The 16,701-nt window shown below is 41.7% G+C and overlaps 1 protein-coding gene across 2 annotated transcripts in view; it reads left to right on the top strand.

Moving 5' to 3' along the window:
* LOC121286379 (EMI domain-containing protein 1-like) overlaps positions 1-16,701 on the top strand; it is a 386,722-nt gene that overhangs the window by 315,690 nt on the left and 54,331 nt on the right. For both annotated transcript variants that reach the window (XM_041203470.1, XM_041203471.1), the window contains exon 8: positions 4,632-4,796. In XM_041203470.1, coding sequence (XP_041059404.1) covers positions 4,632-4,796 — 165 coding nt within the window. The remainder of the gene's footprint in view (positions 1-4,631; positions 4,797-16,701) is intronic.

The following is a 16,701-nucleotide window of genomic DNA, read 5'->3' as shown; positions in this document are numbered from 1 at the left end:
AAAGTATTTGTTAAATTACTGACACTGTTTGAAGTTAACTTCAATGAAAATGTTTTTCATCTTAATTTTAATTTGTCTGGTATAGTATATTGCTTCATGCAGATCAGGTAAAATCAGTACACGTGACCAGTTCAGGCAAATTATTGTGCAATCCTCTGGATTTTATAGGAGTTTGGGAAAACCGTTCACTGTCGGCTGTGTTGTTTGAAAATCAACAATCTGCTGCCGTGGTTTATTAAGCAGTTTTTCATGATCTTGCTGCTGTATCCAAGTGATCCTGTTGTCATGCCCAGAAGGTGTGAAGTAAAAAAACAAAGCTTAAAAATTTGTTTCTCTCCCATATTCTGTTGTTTAAATTCTGTTTTTTTAAATGGTCAATATTGTTAGACTGATAAAATGGCCACAGCTGACCACATGATTCTGGAAGATTCTGAGCAGTTCCAATGGACAAAGGCTAACTCATCATCCCCTCATATGTGACACCCCTTGCATCATATGAACATTCCAGCCAAGCAAACACAAAGGTCTAATAAATGAAATGTTTGTCCAGTCAACTCTGGACAAAGGAAGATCTGTTGTGACTCCTCATCTTCAACGTTGTGCTAATGGTTTCACATTTATCTGCTTAAAATGCAATGAGTCTTAACGAAGGTCCTCAAAGTCCATTGTTAACTATATGGTTCGACCCGAAACCACCCTGCCTGTGACCGAAACTTGTGCTGTTTGAATTGCTTTTAATTATACAGCTTTGGGATTCTGTCTTCTGTCGTTGTTTAACCTCAAAAGAGAAAACAGGACTCCAAGCTGGCAGCCTGCCTCTAACCTCCATCTCTCTCTAAGTCAGAACTCCAGAAAGAATCCTGTATTTCACCTACAAAGTGAACTAATTCCCAGAATACAAGAATACTTTGCTGCATCTTCAACTGGCTCAACAGAGCTCCTAGGAAAAAGACCAGGATCTCTGCTAGGCAAAGCCAACTGAAAGAACCTTCGTTGGACATTGACTTACTGGACCCCACTCACGTGAATTAATGCCAATACCTTTTGATTTTTTTTTATAAGTAACTCTCAATTTGTAACTTCCTTCTCTGCCTTTCTACCTTGTATGCTCATGCGTGTGAATGTGTGTTGTGATCCATTTCTCGGGTTTTGAATGTGTTAATAAATCCTAGTTTTGTTTCATCTTAAAGACTTTGCTGTGGGTTATTTTTAACATTGGACCTCATAAACCATGGTTTGGAAAACACCCCACAGCCCACTTCAACAAGGGAAAGGATACTAAAGGAAACAAATTAAATTGGAAATTAAAGCTACAGCTGTCATGGGCAGAAGAGGAGAACAGTAATAATAATTCCATTCACTTTGCACTCGTGTCTGCAACACTGAATAAATAGCAGGTTCACAGATCTAGCTACAAAAAAACTGAACTAAACAATGGAAAATGTTTGAAGGAAAGAGGGTAACACTTATTCCAGGAGGGGATAAATAATCTATATTAATATGAGAAATATATGGTAACAATCTATATTAATAGATTTTACACCATTAACGTATTTTTCATTCTCTGGTTTTCTTGATCTTTCTCTTATCAGTAGCTTCTCTTTTTGATGGAAAGACAGAATGACAAGTTATCTCAATGTCATTTTCTCCATTAATTATGTTAAATATTTTGTCAATGGCTTCAATAGGCCGTTGACAGGTCGGCGGGTCACAGCTGATTCGGCTGCACCCCCTGCCAACCTGAAAATTGAATTGACGCAGGGTGATGTCGGGAGTTCCACCTGATGTCATCCCACGTCATTTTACGTGTTGGCGAGTGGGCCCCACCCTCGCTCACCGACCTAAAGATCCTGCCCATAAGGTTGCATTGCCCATGTTACCCTCACACAAATAGCAAAAGATCGTTTCGATCCATCGACCTCTGGGCCATGGCTCAGCATGCTTCAGCTATGCCACTCTCGCATACCATGCAGAAGAGGGCACTCTTCATAAGGGATCCTAAGCTATGACTCCCTGCAAACAGGGTGACTGTTCAGAGCTATCACAGCTATGCTTAGTTTTGTCCTCACTCTGTACCCACACTTTCTCTCTATTTCACCATATGCAGAAGCAGGCACTGGCACTTTCACAAGGAATAGCTCGAAAGTGAGTAGGTGCAACCCTGGCTTTCAGTTCTTGCTGAGGAACAAGACTGCACATTTCCTTCTGAAAAGTACTCTATCTCAAGTTCTGTGAGGCAATTTACAAGGGATCTTACCCACCTGTAAATTGAAGTGAGATGGCAGCATTTGTATTGTTTAACATTCATCTCTGAAAGTATATTCATGAATACATTGTAACAATCTAACAGAGCTAATATTATCATTGTTCTTAAGAAATGAAAGTATTGCTCCAGTAGTGAATTTACAATATCATGTCCTAAGTCACATTGTACCCCATATATTAAAAACGTACAGTTAAGTTTCTAAGTATAAAGAGAACAAGCTCTCCAATGAGAGCTGCCATTTATGAGGGAGAACTTAGAAATTGAGAATGAACATGAATCATGGTAAGTAATGTAAACAAACCATTACATTACTGATGGAAATTGATAACATTTGCAGCCTCTGTTATAGAAGCCATGCCCTGAGCCTTATTGGACTGGATCCAATGATCCAGCATTACTGTAATCTAACCCTCCCTGATAATGCTTAATCAGACTTTGTTCTAATGAACTGCAGAGAAGTAAAATCATTTCTATACTTGTGCCACATATTGCTTTCATTGTTGAGTTACTTTTGACCCAGAGAATTATGCTATTAATACAAATGTGTTTGTCTAGGATAGATAGCACATTTCAGATGTACTCAATAAAAGCAATGTAAGACTCCCTTCCTTTGCTTAATTACTGCTGCTGTTTATTTAAAATTGGGCATTTGCTATTGAGGTATAGTCATTGACCCCCAAAGAGCTATGTACAGCAAGAGTTTCAGATCATGTTCACAGTAGGGACGAGATCCAAAAGATTTGGGCCAGATATTGTGACACCTCCAACAGCTGTAATAACACAAAATAAAAACAGTTTCCTAATAGTCACGTCTCCGTCAGCAGCTGCCTAACTGTCAAAAAAAATAAGACTATCTACGGGTCCCTGCTGTTTTGGTGTGAGAGAACTTGAATGATTTCCATTGCTTATTTAATATAATGTTGCAGATGTAAGTAGCTTCAATTAGATCATTCATCCTGCTGCACTGAAAAATGATACATATCTAAATATTTTGTTTTAACAGGTGTAGTGGAATTATGTCAGTCAAGGAAAATGAATTTTAATAAGTGTTAATTGATTTTCCGTGTTTTTTTTCTGTTAGAAATTTGTGCCACTTTGACCCTTTAAAAAGCGTTAAAAACTTCCTGCTGTTATAAGTATCTTTTGCTGCCTGTGATGTATAGGTATCAGTGGTATAGATTCAATTGGCTGGCAACTCCTTAACATTGGAGAAATTGTTTTCCTGCTTTATACTCATGCTGACTTTTTCACTAACATTAGTGAATAGAAAGGTCATTTCTTATTGTGGTTATCCTGAAGGTAAAGTACTCTGTGTATAAGAGTAATTGAAGGACATTATATGTTGCTTTTAAAAAGATCCATCTTGCCTGATGAATCTTCACATCAAACCTGGAGTGTTGGATCTGTGAGCACTTGGAAAATCATTCTTCAGAAAGCTGCATGCCCTCTGTTAGAATGCAACATTTGAAGCATTTGTCGGCAAAATGAGAAATAAAAAACATTTGAATACCTGAAGATTAATTCTGTCCTACAGCCATGCACAAGCTGAATTACTATGGGGCATTTCCCCCAATTTCCCACTGTAACTTCAGCAGGAAATTAGCAGAATCCCCAGAGAAAATAGCTGGCAGTTTACATGATTTTGGAGTTGCGCTGATCTCCCTCTGTAGTTACAGCAGGAGATTGGGTGAACATGAACAGAATTTCAGGGGCTCTGTGTTTAGAACTCTCATTCATCTTCATGTGTTTCAAATTTATTCTCATTTTAGACCTTTCTCCCATTATATCATAAGGAAGAAAAGCAGTTACATTTATATAGCTTCCTTTGGTGTCCTTAGGAGATCCTAAAGCACTTTACAAAAATAAATTACTGTTGTGCTGTGAACAAACATGACAGCTAATTTCTACATAGCATAATTCGAAAGGCAACAAATGAATGTGTGAATGATTGAAAAACCTGTTTTGGTTGTGCTTGCTTTGTACAAGAGGTTTCAGTTTCTGCAGGTATCAGAAACACTTCATATCTTCTTGAGAAAACATGATGAACTGCAGTAAGATATTTTTCCGAGTTAGTGTTCCTGGAGTTGTACAAGGGGTTCAAGAGAAAAGAATAGTAGAGCTGTTTGTGGAATTTAATATCTGTTAACTGGTCTGCACATCTTGCAGATGGTTACTGCTGTGTGTATTCACCACTACAACATCAGAAACGCTAATGGTTGCTCTCCAAATTCTTAGTGCTTATAGTATTATGGAGCTTGCAACTTAATTTGCCATTGTGTTATCAGCTGTCAGAAATGAAAATGAAATATTGAGTTAGCTCTTTATGTTTATCAACCTAATGCCATTTATTGTATTGATTTGTCAGGTCCACCAGGACTTCTGGGTCCGACGGGAGCAGCAGGTCTTCCTGGGGGAAGAGGTTTACCAGGTCCTCCAGGTCCCCCAGGACCACCTGGACCTGCAGGCCCATCACGTGCTGACATTCCTTATCTAGGATCAGTTGACCTTGGATACACATCAACTAACAATGGCAAGTATACAATAGCATTCTTCACAGTAGTCAAGCATTTTAGCCTTGCATCCAATCCGAATATCTCGGCTTGTAAAGAATCAATGCTTGATTTCATTTGATTTATTTAAGATATAGATAATTGTTTTCTGGTGATTTATAGAGAGCCTGAAACTGTGCAAATTTTGCTTTGGTGGTTTATGTAATCTCCACTTAGCCTGGAGACCGTTAACCCATTTGCTGTGCATTGCCAACTGTATGCTTACTCATCCGTATCATCTCCAGGATCATTGAAAATTATCCGTCTCCTCATTCTGCCTGTATTACCAGTCCTATGTGATGTAAATTTGATCATTTTGACTCCGTTCCGGGTGGGCACCAATCCTCAGAATGAAATCACGCTAAGTTCAACAATGCTTTATGCAAGAAATGGCAATCATTCAAAGCCTGTAATAATGGTTAATTAGGAAGTGGAAAAATGTATATTGGCATAGTTGCGGTGGACTTCAGAGGATGAGATTGTTGCACAAATTAGAGAGTGTTTTAATCTGCGTCTGGCTGTGTTCTTTCTGATCTGGGAGTTCTTGATGACAATACTTAGTGACAAAAGTAATATCCTTCACGTTGATGATTGCAAAAATCCCTCAGATATACATAAAAATCATATTCTTTGGATTTCTTATTTCAATTTCAAATTGGCCAATGAATGAATAAATAGGATAATACCCATTGCACATCGAGGTACTAAAAGATGTTCATTCAATGAAGATGGCTAGTGATATTAACTTCCCCCACGACCCCCCACCAGCTCCCTCCCCATTAATGAAAGGGTTGGGAAGTGAGTTAAACCTTCAGATGTGTGAAATGCAGCCCTAACCCCCGACATGTGCACCCATTGACATTTTTTATGGGGCAGCCTTTGTGATGTCTGGTTCATTAGTATATTTAAATCCAAAACAGCAACCATCTATGGGTCCCTGGCTTTTTAAAATTCATTCATGGGATGTGGGCTTCGCTGGCTAGGCCAGCATTTATTGCCAATCCCTAGTTGCTCTTGAGAAGGTGGTGGTGAGCTGCCTCCTTGAACAGTTGCAGCCCATGTGGTGTAGGTACACCCACAGTGCTGTTAGGAAGGGAGTTCCATGATTTTGACCCAGCGACAGTGAAGGAGCGGTGATATATTTCCAAGTCAGGATGGTGATTGACTTGGAGGGGAACTTCCAGATGGTGGTGTTCCCATCTATCTGCTGCCCTTGTCCTTCTAGATGGCATTGGTCATGAGTTTGGAAGGTGCTGTTGAAGGAGCGTTGGTGAATTCCTGCAGTGCACCTTCTAGATGGTACACACTGCTGCTACTGTGCATCAGTGGTGGAGGGAGTGAATGTTTGTGGATGTGGTGCCAATCAAGCAGGCTGCTTTGCCCTGGACAGTGTCAAGCTTCTTGAGTGTTGTGGGAGCTGCGCTCATCCAGGCAAGTGGGGAGTATTCCATCACGCTCCTGTCTTGTGCTTGGTAGATGGTAGACACACTTTGGGGAGTCAGGAGGTGAGTTATTCATCGCAGGATTCCTAGCCTCTGACCTGTTCTTGTAGCCATAGTATTTATATGGCTATTCCAGTTCAGTTTCTGATCAATGGTAACCACCAGGATGTTGATAGTGGGGGATTCATTGCTGGTAATGCCATTGAATGTCAAGGGGCGATGGTTAGATTCTCTTTTTTTGGAGATGGTCATTGCCTGGCCCTTGTGTGGCATGACTGTTACTTGCCACTTGTCAGCCCAAGCCTGGATATTATCCAGGTCTTGCTGCATTTCAACATGGATTGCTTCAGTATCTGAGGAGTCGCGAATGGTGCTGAACATAGTGCAATCATCAGCGAACGTCCCCGCTCCTGACCTTATGATGGAAGAAAGGTCATTGATGAAGTAGCTGGACTGAGGACACTACCCTGAGGAACTCCTGCAGTGATGTTCTGGAGCTGAGGTGACTGATGCCTAACAACCACAACCATCTTCCTTTGAGCTAGGTATGACTCCAACCAGTGGAGAGTTTTCCCCCTGATTCCCATTTTGCTAGGGCTCCTTGATGCTGGTCAAATGTGGCCTTGATGTCAAGGGCAGTTACTCTCGCCTTACCTCGTGAGTTCAGCTCTTTTGTCCACGTTTGAACCAAGGCTGTAATGAGGTCAGGAGCTGAGTGGCCCTGGTGGAACCCAAACTGGGTGTCAGTGAGCAGATTATTGCTCAGCAAATGCCGCTTGATAGCGCTGTTGATGACCTCTTCCATTACTTTACAGATGATCAAGAGTAGGCTGATGGGACTGTAATTGACAGGGTTCGATTTGTCCTGCTTTTTGTGTGTAGGACATACCTGGGCAATTTTCCACATAGCTGGGTAGATCCAGTATTGTAGCTGTACTGGAACAGCTTGGCTAGGGGTGCGGCAAGTTTTGGAGCACAGGTCTTCAGTACCTTTGCCGGAATATTGTCAGGGCCCATAGCCTTTGCAGTAACCAGTGCCTTCACCTGTTTCTTTATATTACGTGGAGTGAATTGAATTGACTGATGATTGGCATCTGTGATGCTGGGGACCTCCGGAGGAGGCTGAGATGGATCATCCACTCAGCACTTCTGGTTGTAGATTGTAGCAAATGTTTCAGCCTATCTCTTGCACTGATGTACAGGGCTCCCCCTTCATTGCGGATGGGGATATTTGTGGAGGCTCCTCCTGCAGTGAGTTGTTTAATTGTCCACCACCATTCATGACTGGGTGTGGCAGGACTGCAGAGCTTAGATATGATCTGTTGGTCGTGGATCGCTTAACTCTATCACTTGCTGCTTACGCTGTTTGGCACACAAGTAGTTCTGTGTTATTGTTTCACCAGGTTGATATTGGATATGCCAGGCCATGAGATTAAAGATTGTGTTCGAGTAAAATTCTGCTGCTGCTGATAGCCCACAGAGCCTCATGAATGCCCAGTCTTCAGTTGCTAGATCTGCTCAAAACCTCCCATTTAGCACAGTGGTAGTGCCACAGAACACAGTGGAGAGCACCCTCAATATGGAGGCAGATTTTCACCTCTACATCAACTGTGTGGTGGTCACTCCTACCGATACTGTCATGGACAGATGCATCTGCAGCCGCTAGGTTGGTGAGGATGAGGTCAAGTATGCTTATCCCTCACCACCTGCCACAGACCCAGTCTAGCAGCTATGTCCGGCCAGCTCGGTCAGAAGTGATGTTACCAAGTCACCCTCAGTGACGAACATTGAAGTCTCCCACCCAGAGTACATTCTGCGCCCTTGCCACCTTCAGTGCTTCCTGCAAGAGGTGTTCAACATGGAGGGGCACTGATTCATTAACTAATGGAGGGCGGTACATGGTAATCAGCAAGAGGTTTCCTTGCCTATGTTTGGCCTGATGCCATGAGACTTCATGTGGTCTGGAGTCGATCTTGAGGACCCCCAGGGCAACTCCCTCCTGCCACCTCTGCAGGGATGGTGTTGGTGGTGTCTGGGACATTATCTGTGAAGATGACTATGTCAGGCTGTTGCTTGACTCGCCTGTGAGACAGCTCTCCCAATTTTGGCACTAGTCCCCAGATGTTAGTAAGGATGGCTTTGCAGGATCAACAGGGCTGAATTTGCTGTTGTCATTTCCAATGCCTAGATCGATGCCGGGTGGCCCATCAGGTTTCATTCCTTTATTGTGACTTTGTAGCAGTTTGATACAACTGACTGGCTCGCTAGGTCATTTCAGAGTCAACCACATTGCTGTGGGTCTGGAGTCTCATGTAGGCCAAACTAGGTAAGGGCGGCAACTTTCCTTCTCTAAAGGCTGGGTTTTTACAACAATCAACAATGATTTCTGCTGTGCCAGGATTTGAACCCAGATCCCCGGAGCATTGCCCTGGGTCCCTGGATTACTAGTCCAGCGACAATACCACTACAGCATCACTACCTCCCCTGGCTGCAGGATTCTGTCACTGGCCTATCCTCCTGACCATTGGCCAAGCTATCATTTTGGCCAGCCACCAGGTAAGAAAAAATTCTTCATCTGTTGTCAGCCTCCCATGCACCCTCCCCACCTTCCTGTCGATGATAGGACCAATGTAATTCCTGTTCTCTAGGTCATCACTTGGCATCGGGAACATACATATATAACCTGAACAGTTCTTTGCTGAGTGAAGACACTTCCTCCACCTCAACCAGGGATCTGATCACAACGCAGCTAAGAATCTGGTTTTCATATTAACTTAGCAGCAAATTGCTTTTTGTAAATGTTAATGGTTAATTACAGCTGTGGCAGGCAATTACTAATGTACTCTGCTTGTTTTATTCAAATTTCAAATTGTTGTAACTAACTCCAGTAGTTTAATTCGCAACCAATTCAGGTTTAAGTTCCATACTCATTTTACTTATGTAGCTTAACATTTGACACTCATGCTGACTGACTTTATAAATGGACCACACAGTTTAATACTGAACCATGTGGACCGAAAAGACATCTGATCCAGTTTCTGGCCCAGGCAGAGATAATTGAGCTCAGCAAAGCTGGTAAAGCATCAAATGTGTATGAGCTTTTTTATTCTTAATTATATTGTGATCTTGGTATTTTCTGGATTGAGATACTGGTGCTCAATATACTGAGCAGATGACATTACTTTTCTGTGCATTCTGAATATTGTAACTTCCACCCTTGTCCCATTAATCAAAATATTCCACGAAGTTTAGCACTATGTTATAACCAAACCCTGCCATTTCTTAAAAGATTTAAAACCAATCATCTATTTACACTTCAAAAGAGCAAATATTTTAAAGAGAAAGACAACCATTTTGCTTTCCTTTGACACAGAGCGAAAATTTGCAGACCCCTGATGATTTGTAACCTTCTTTCACAGAACAACAATTAAGCTTTGGTCATGGAACCTACTTAGAACGGTTCTGCAAGAGACACCAAGGAAAAGCTAATCATTATAACCATGTTCTGGAGCTCAGATGACCAATGAGTAATGCACAGGATAGGGAGTTAATTGACCACGCCACCATTAACTCAACTTCTTATCTCCCATCATCCTTCTCCACACCTTCATCATCCACATAATCAATTAAGAAAAAGTTCTGACCTTCCTTCTCCCCTTCCCCCTTTTCCTTCTCGTTGTCATGATCTTCCTCCTCTTTCTCATCCTCTGTCTCCTGTTGATGTTAGTGTAAGGATATACTGTTGCTAACAGAAATTATTTTTCAGGCAACACTTGCTGATTTATGTTACAATAACATGGCAAAAATTATTTGAGTCCAGCTTAAATTTTTTGGTGTGCTCAATACTGATAAAATGGAGCCTTGCTTGTGTAAGATTTTAAAGCAATGGGATGATTGAGACACTCTGTATCTGAAAGGTTAAAAACTATTCTGATGTGATTTTGCTGGAATGTCATCTGGTTTCCCTTTTTTTGCTTAATGTGAGACCGTATGCTTAGGACCGTGTGATTTTGCTTAGGGTGAGAAGAATAGTCAATGCTGAATGATTCTTGAATGATTATGATTCATGAACTTGGCCATGTAGTAAAGTGCACTCTGACAGATATGTTTGAAAGTTACCTTATCCATAGGGTTGCTCTCCTCCATCAGCCCATGAGCAAGAAATGCTAGTTTGGTTTTGTGGCTGCACTGACATTCTCTCAAAATTTGGCCCTCACTGAGGAACAAATCACCTCCCCACCCCCACCCCCGGCTATAGTGTTCAGCATCGTTAACTGTTGTGTCAGTGGTATAACCCTCTTGCAAAGCCTCATCTTCACCTCCCTTACTCTTCCCCGACACCTTCTCCTTGAAGCATCACTCTCTCTTCCGTCCAAAGTGGTCTCTTTTACAATTTTCTTGTTTTCACCACACACACCCCCATGCCTGCCCACCAAACCTCACATCAGCTTCCTTACCAAGTTATCCATCCCTCTCTCTTCTGTCAGCCTCTGCACCAAGCAACTCCCTGGCATTGGTGATTGCAACCTAAACCTCACCTTCCCTCTTATTTGACTAGAATCCCATTGTCTTGTGAACCAAATATTCATGTCTTTTATGAATCCTTTTGACAGTGGACCAGGTAAGCACTCTGTAAGACAAGGCCAGATGCAAGCCTTTAAGCTGCTTTGTTTCATAGCTAGTGAACACACTGAGTGGCAGTTAAGATCAAATTCCCTTAATTAAATCACGACAACTTGTCTTCACATAATCATACAAAATATTAAATACTCTGCACTTGATATAAACAGATTGCCGTCTTGCCATCCGCTACATTCTATTCTTCTGAGTCTGATTAAAAACTTGACTTTGGCTTTCTGTCCCTGTATTAACCCTCTGGGGGGAGATGGTGGTGTAGTCACTAGACTGGTAATGTAGCGGCCCAGGCTACTGCTGTGAGCACACAGGTTCAAGGCCCATCACCACAGCTGATGGAATTCTTTTAAACATTCAATTAATAAATCTGGAAATGAAAACTAGTCTCAGTAATGCTGACCATGAAACTATCATCGATTGTTGTAAAAACCCTGGTCCCCTAATGTCCTTAGAGAAGGAAATCTGCCATCCTTACCTGGTCTGGCCTTCATGTGCCCCCAGACCCACAGCAATGCGGATGACTCTTAACTGCCCTCTGAAATGGCTGAGCAAACCACTCAGTTCAAGGGCAATTAGGGATGGGCAACAAATGCTGGCCTTTCTAGTGATGCCCACATCCCATGAAAGAATAAATAACAAAAATCTCCCTTTGTTCACAACCTGAGAGGATTGCGAAGTGTCACAAAACTTTTACAGTGGCAGGCCACTCATCCCAACAGGTCAAAGCCAGTGTTTATCCTCCACAAGCTTACTCCTAGCCATCCTCCTCTAACCCCATCAGCATATCCTTCCATTCCTTTCTCCCTCATGTGCCTCTCTAGCTTACCCTTGCACACATTGATGATAGGCGCCTCAACCGCCCCCTTCCACATTCCAAAGATGTTTCTCCTGAATTCCTTGTTGGATTCATCAGCATTACTATCTTATATTTATGGCTCCTGGTCTGTGTCAGACAACACTTGCAGAGTATCTGTGGACAGGACCTCCCAACAGAAGAGTGTTTATCAATTACTGAGGCAGACTAATTAATTGCTTTGTTTGTTTTTTGAGGAAACCACTTCAGTGCTGAGCCTATTAGCATATTAATTATTTCCCTAGTACTTTTTCTCTAGTGATAGATATTATATTTCCTCCCCCCCACCTTTTGCCCCGTGATTATTTAGTATTTTTTGGAATGCTATTAGTGTCTTCTACCATGAAGACTGATGCAAAGTATTTATTCAACTCCTCTGCCATTTCCTGGTTCCCCATTATTATTTCCCCAGCCTCAATCATTAAGGGGGCTATGCTCTCTCTTCCTTTTTATGTATTTAAAGAAGTTCTTACTGCCCAGTTTTATATTACTTGCTAGTTTACCCTCAAAGTTTATTTTCTCCCTCTTTATTATTTTTTAGTCATCTTTTGTTGGTTTTTATAATGTCCCCAATCTTCTGGCTCACTAATCTTTGCCACATTGAAAGAAAAAGCATACAATTTGATACTATTCTTAACTTGCTTGGTTAACCATGGTTGGTTTATCCCCTTCCTAGAATCCTTCTTCCTCATTAGGATATTATTTTTGTTGTGGGTCATGAACTATTTTCTTAAACATTTGCCATTGTTCATCAACCGTCTTTTCTGCTAAACTCCTTCCTCAGTCCACTCCAGCCAATTCTGCCCTCATTTCTTTGTCATTACCCTTATTTAAGTTTAGCACAGTTGTTTCTGACCCAAGCTTCCTCACTCTCAAACTGAATGCTAAATTCTACCATGTTGTGGTCACTGTTTCCTGGGGGATCTTTTACTCTGAGATCATTTATTAAACCTGCCTCATTACAAATTACCAGATCCAAAATAGCCTGATCCCTGGGTTGGATCCACAACATATTGTTCTAGGAAACTGTCCTGAATACACTCCATGAATTCTTGCTCGTGGCTACCTCTGCCCATTTAATTTTCCCAACCTACATGAAAATTAAAGTCACCCATGATTAATATCCTGCTTTTTTTTACATGCCCTTATTATCTCCTGATTTATTCTCTGTCCTACAGAATAACTACTGTTAGGCCTATAGACTACTCCCATCAGTGTCTTTTTCCCCTTATTTCTTACCTCTCCCAATATGGATTCTACATTTCATGCTATTGTACCTATTCCATTTCATACTAACAAAACTACCCAACCACCCTTTTCTTCCTGCCTGTCCTTTCAAAAAGTCATATGCCCCTGAATATTGTGAATGGTTAGTTGAAAACTGGCTCTCAGGTGTGTGTATATGGTGATGCTGATGTGTGTCAGTCAGAGCTGAACACCTCCAGCTTTCAAAGTAGGCCACTGATGGATCATCATCTGCAAGCATGAACACACACAGCTCTTGGAACTAACTGGCTGTGGGATTACATTTCAATAATTACACCTCACCCATGCAAAAAATTGCATGTTGCAACTGCCTGCTGTAGTAATTATAGTTTTGATAAATATTAAGACTGTAGCTTTAAGAATATTCTTGTGTTGTAAGATCACATGATCTGTGAAAACCAATGGGTTAGCAGCACAGGGAACCTCTAGTGGAGAGTTCTTCTTTAGTTATAGAGTTAGATGCATGCATGTAGCTGATGCTGCTGCTTAGTAAATTAAGTTCAATGTTTCCACCAAGAAAAGTTGCCTGGAAAATCAACTCTATAATACCTGCATACATATGTTCAATTGTTACTGTGTTTTTGGGAACACTGCATTGTAGTTAGTTACCTAAAAAACAATTAACTACCACCTTAAACATTAACTCTCTCCACTACCAAAGCACAGTAGCAGCAGTGTGCGCCATTTACAAGATGCACTGCAGCAACTCACCAAGGCTCCTTTGACAGCACCTTCCAAGCCCGTGACCTCTACCACCTGAAAGGACAAGGACAGCATTTACATGGGGCGCCACCACCTGCAAGTTCCCCTCCAAGCCACTCACCATCCTGACTTAGAACTATATTGTCATTCCTTCACTGCCACTGGGTCAAAATACTAAAACTCCCTCCGAGCACTGTGGGTGTGCCTACACCACATGGACTGTAATGGTTCAAGAAAGCAGCTCACCACCACCTTCTCAAGAGTAATTAGCGCTGGTCCAGCTAGTGACACCCACATCCCATTAACAATTTTTTTAAAAAATCCTGTACATAATCTAAAATTATGTGATTACTGCTGTAACTGAGAAGGTTTATACTATCCAAACTGCCAATGTAACACACTTATTCAAAAACAGGTAACTATAGGTCATTTAGCTTCATATCTGTCATTGAGAAAATGTTAGAGTCTATTATAAAGGATGTAATAGCAGAGCATTTAGAAATGCATAATCTAATCAAGCAGTCAACATGGCTTCATGAAGGGGAAATCATACCTGACAAATTTATTAGAATTCTTTGAGAAGGTAACAAGCAGGATAGATAAAGAGGAACCAGTAGATGTAATATATTTGGATGTCCAAAAGGCGTTCGATAAGGTACCACACATAAGAAGGCTACTTAATAAGATAAGAGCCCATGGTGTTGGGGGTAGTATATTAGCATGGATAGAGGATCGGCTAACCAATAGAAGAATTTGGAATAAGGGGGCATTTTCACGCTAGCAACCTGTAACTAGTGGAGTGCCACAGGGATCAGTGCTGGGGCCACAGTTATTTATAATATATATTAATGACTTGGATGAGGGAAGTAAATGTACTATCGCCAAGTTTGCAGATTACACAAAAGTAGTTGGGAAGGCAAGTGGTAAGGATGACACAAGGAGCCTACAGAGGGATGTAGACAGGTGAAATGCGTGGGCAAAAACTTGGCAAATGGAATATAATATGGGAAAATGTGAGGTTATGCACTTTGGCAGGAAGAATAGAGGAGCTGAATATTATTTAAATGTAGAAAGACTGCAGAAAGCTGCAGGCGCAGAGGGATTTGGGAGTCCTCATGCATGAATCCCAAAAAGCTAACTTACAAGTTCAACAGGTAATAGAGAAGGCAAATGGAATGTTGGCCTTTATTTCAAAGGGAATGGAGTATAAAAATAGGGAAGTCTTGCTAAAACTAAACAAGGCACTAGTTAGACCACACCTAGAACAATGTGAACAGTTTTGGCCCCCTTATCTAAGGAAAGATATACTGGCATTGGAGACAGTCCAGAGAAGGTTCACTAGGTTGATCCCGGGTATGGGGGCATTTCCTTATGAGGAAAGGTTGAGTAGGTTGGGCCTGTACTCATTAGAATTTAGAAGGATGAAAGATGACCTTATTGAAACATATAAGATTCTTAGGGGGCTTGACAGGGTAGATATTGAGAGGTTGTTTCCTTTTGTGGGAGAGTCTAGGACCAGCGGGCATAATCTCGGAGTAAGGGGGTCACCCATTTAAGACAGAGATGAGGAGGAATTTCTTCTCTTAGAGGGTAGTTAATCTGTGGAATTCTTTACCACAGAGGGCTGTAGAGGCTGGGTCATTAAGTATATTCAAGGCTGAGATAGACAGATTTTTAATCAGTTAGGGAAGTAAGGGTTATGGGTAAAAGGCAGGAAAGTGGAGTTGAGGATTATCAGATCAGCCATGTTCTCATTGATGGTGGAGTAGACTTGATGGGCCTAATGGCCCACTTCTGCTCCTACATCTTATGATTTTCATGGTCTTATGGCCAGTGCCATTGAAATCAAAGCACGTTGATAAAAATCCGCTGTTCAGCAGCATGCATTTGCCTTGCACGCTAACTGAACTTAATAATTACTACACCACATTGCTACCAACCATTACAGCACCAATTATTTTTGAAGCATGCCAATACATTGTGGCTGCTGATCTTAGACGGATGACTATAGTTCAGGTTGCAACTTGGCTGGTATTTTAAAGGGCATATTTGAAATAGAGAGAGATCTCCACATACCCAGATACATGCATGGCTTTGAGCTGTTTGTAAAGTTATAAATCTAAATGTTCAGAGGTTGGAGAAGGGCGAATCCCTAAGCTCAAAACATTTAAACTAAGACTGAGAAGGGTTACCAAATATTCAATGGATCCCTCCTCTTCCCTCCAAACCTTTGAAAACCAGATTTGATACAGCACCGAATTTATTTTTCTCCAAAAATATACTTTATTCATAAAATCTGTAAAAGTACATGTACATTGCAGTTCAAATTTGGCATTTCATAAAGTCAAAATTCCTGGAACTCCCTCCCTAACAGCACTATGGGTGTACCTACACCACATGGACTACAGCAGCTCAAGAAGGCAACTCACCACTACCTTCTCAAGGGGAACTAGGAATGGGCAATAAATGCTGGTCCAGCCAGTGAAGCCCACATCCCATGAATGAATTTAAAAAAGTGCCAACACAGGTTATATTTACAATGTACTTCTACATTTCCTGTCAAACATTCTCTGGTGCATTCAGCCCGAAGGTTTTTACACTGTTTCTAGCCCTCGACATACCATGGCACGAGGGCCTTAGACAGTGGGTATTCTCCATGGAGCCTTTGCAGCAGCTGCCTCAAGCTTTAATGTGTCTCTCAACACATAGAACACATAGGCCTCAATCATATGTTTGTCGGGCACATGCGTGTGATTGGCAGGCTCGAAAGCAGACATGAAATGCGCTTCCGCCTGTGATTGGCCAATTAATGGCCAGTCAGTGTGAAACCTGCACTGAGAAAGCCTCAGCACTGCCGGGGGCAGGAGGGGGAAGAGGGGAGGCACCAACAAAAGTGATGGTACGGATGAGCACTTCTAGCAAGCTCCCTGAAGGTAGACAACTGCTGCGGAGCTGCCTCAGGGAGCGGCAGGCCTGGACAGATTAAAT

This window comes from Carcharodon carcharias, chromosome 13 (assembly GCF_017639515.1).
Source record: "Carcharodon carcharias isolate sCarCar2 chromosome 13, sCarCar2.pri, whole genome shotgun sequence".
Lineage (NCBI taxonomy): Eukaryota > Metazoa > Chordata > Chondrichthyes > Lamniformes > Lamnidae > Carcharodon > Carcharodon carcharias.
This window is presented reverse-complemented; position numbering and strand designations above follow the sequence as displayed.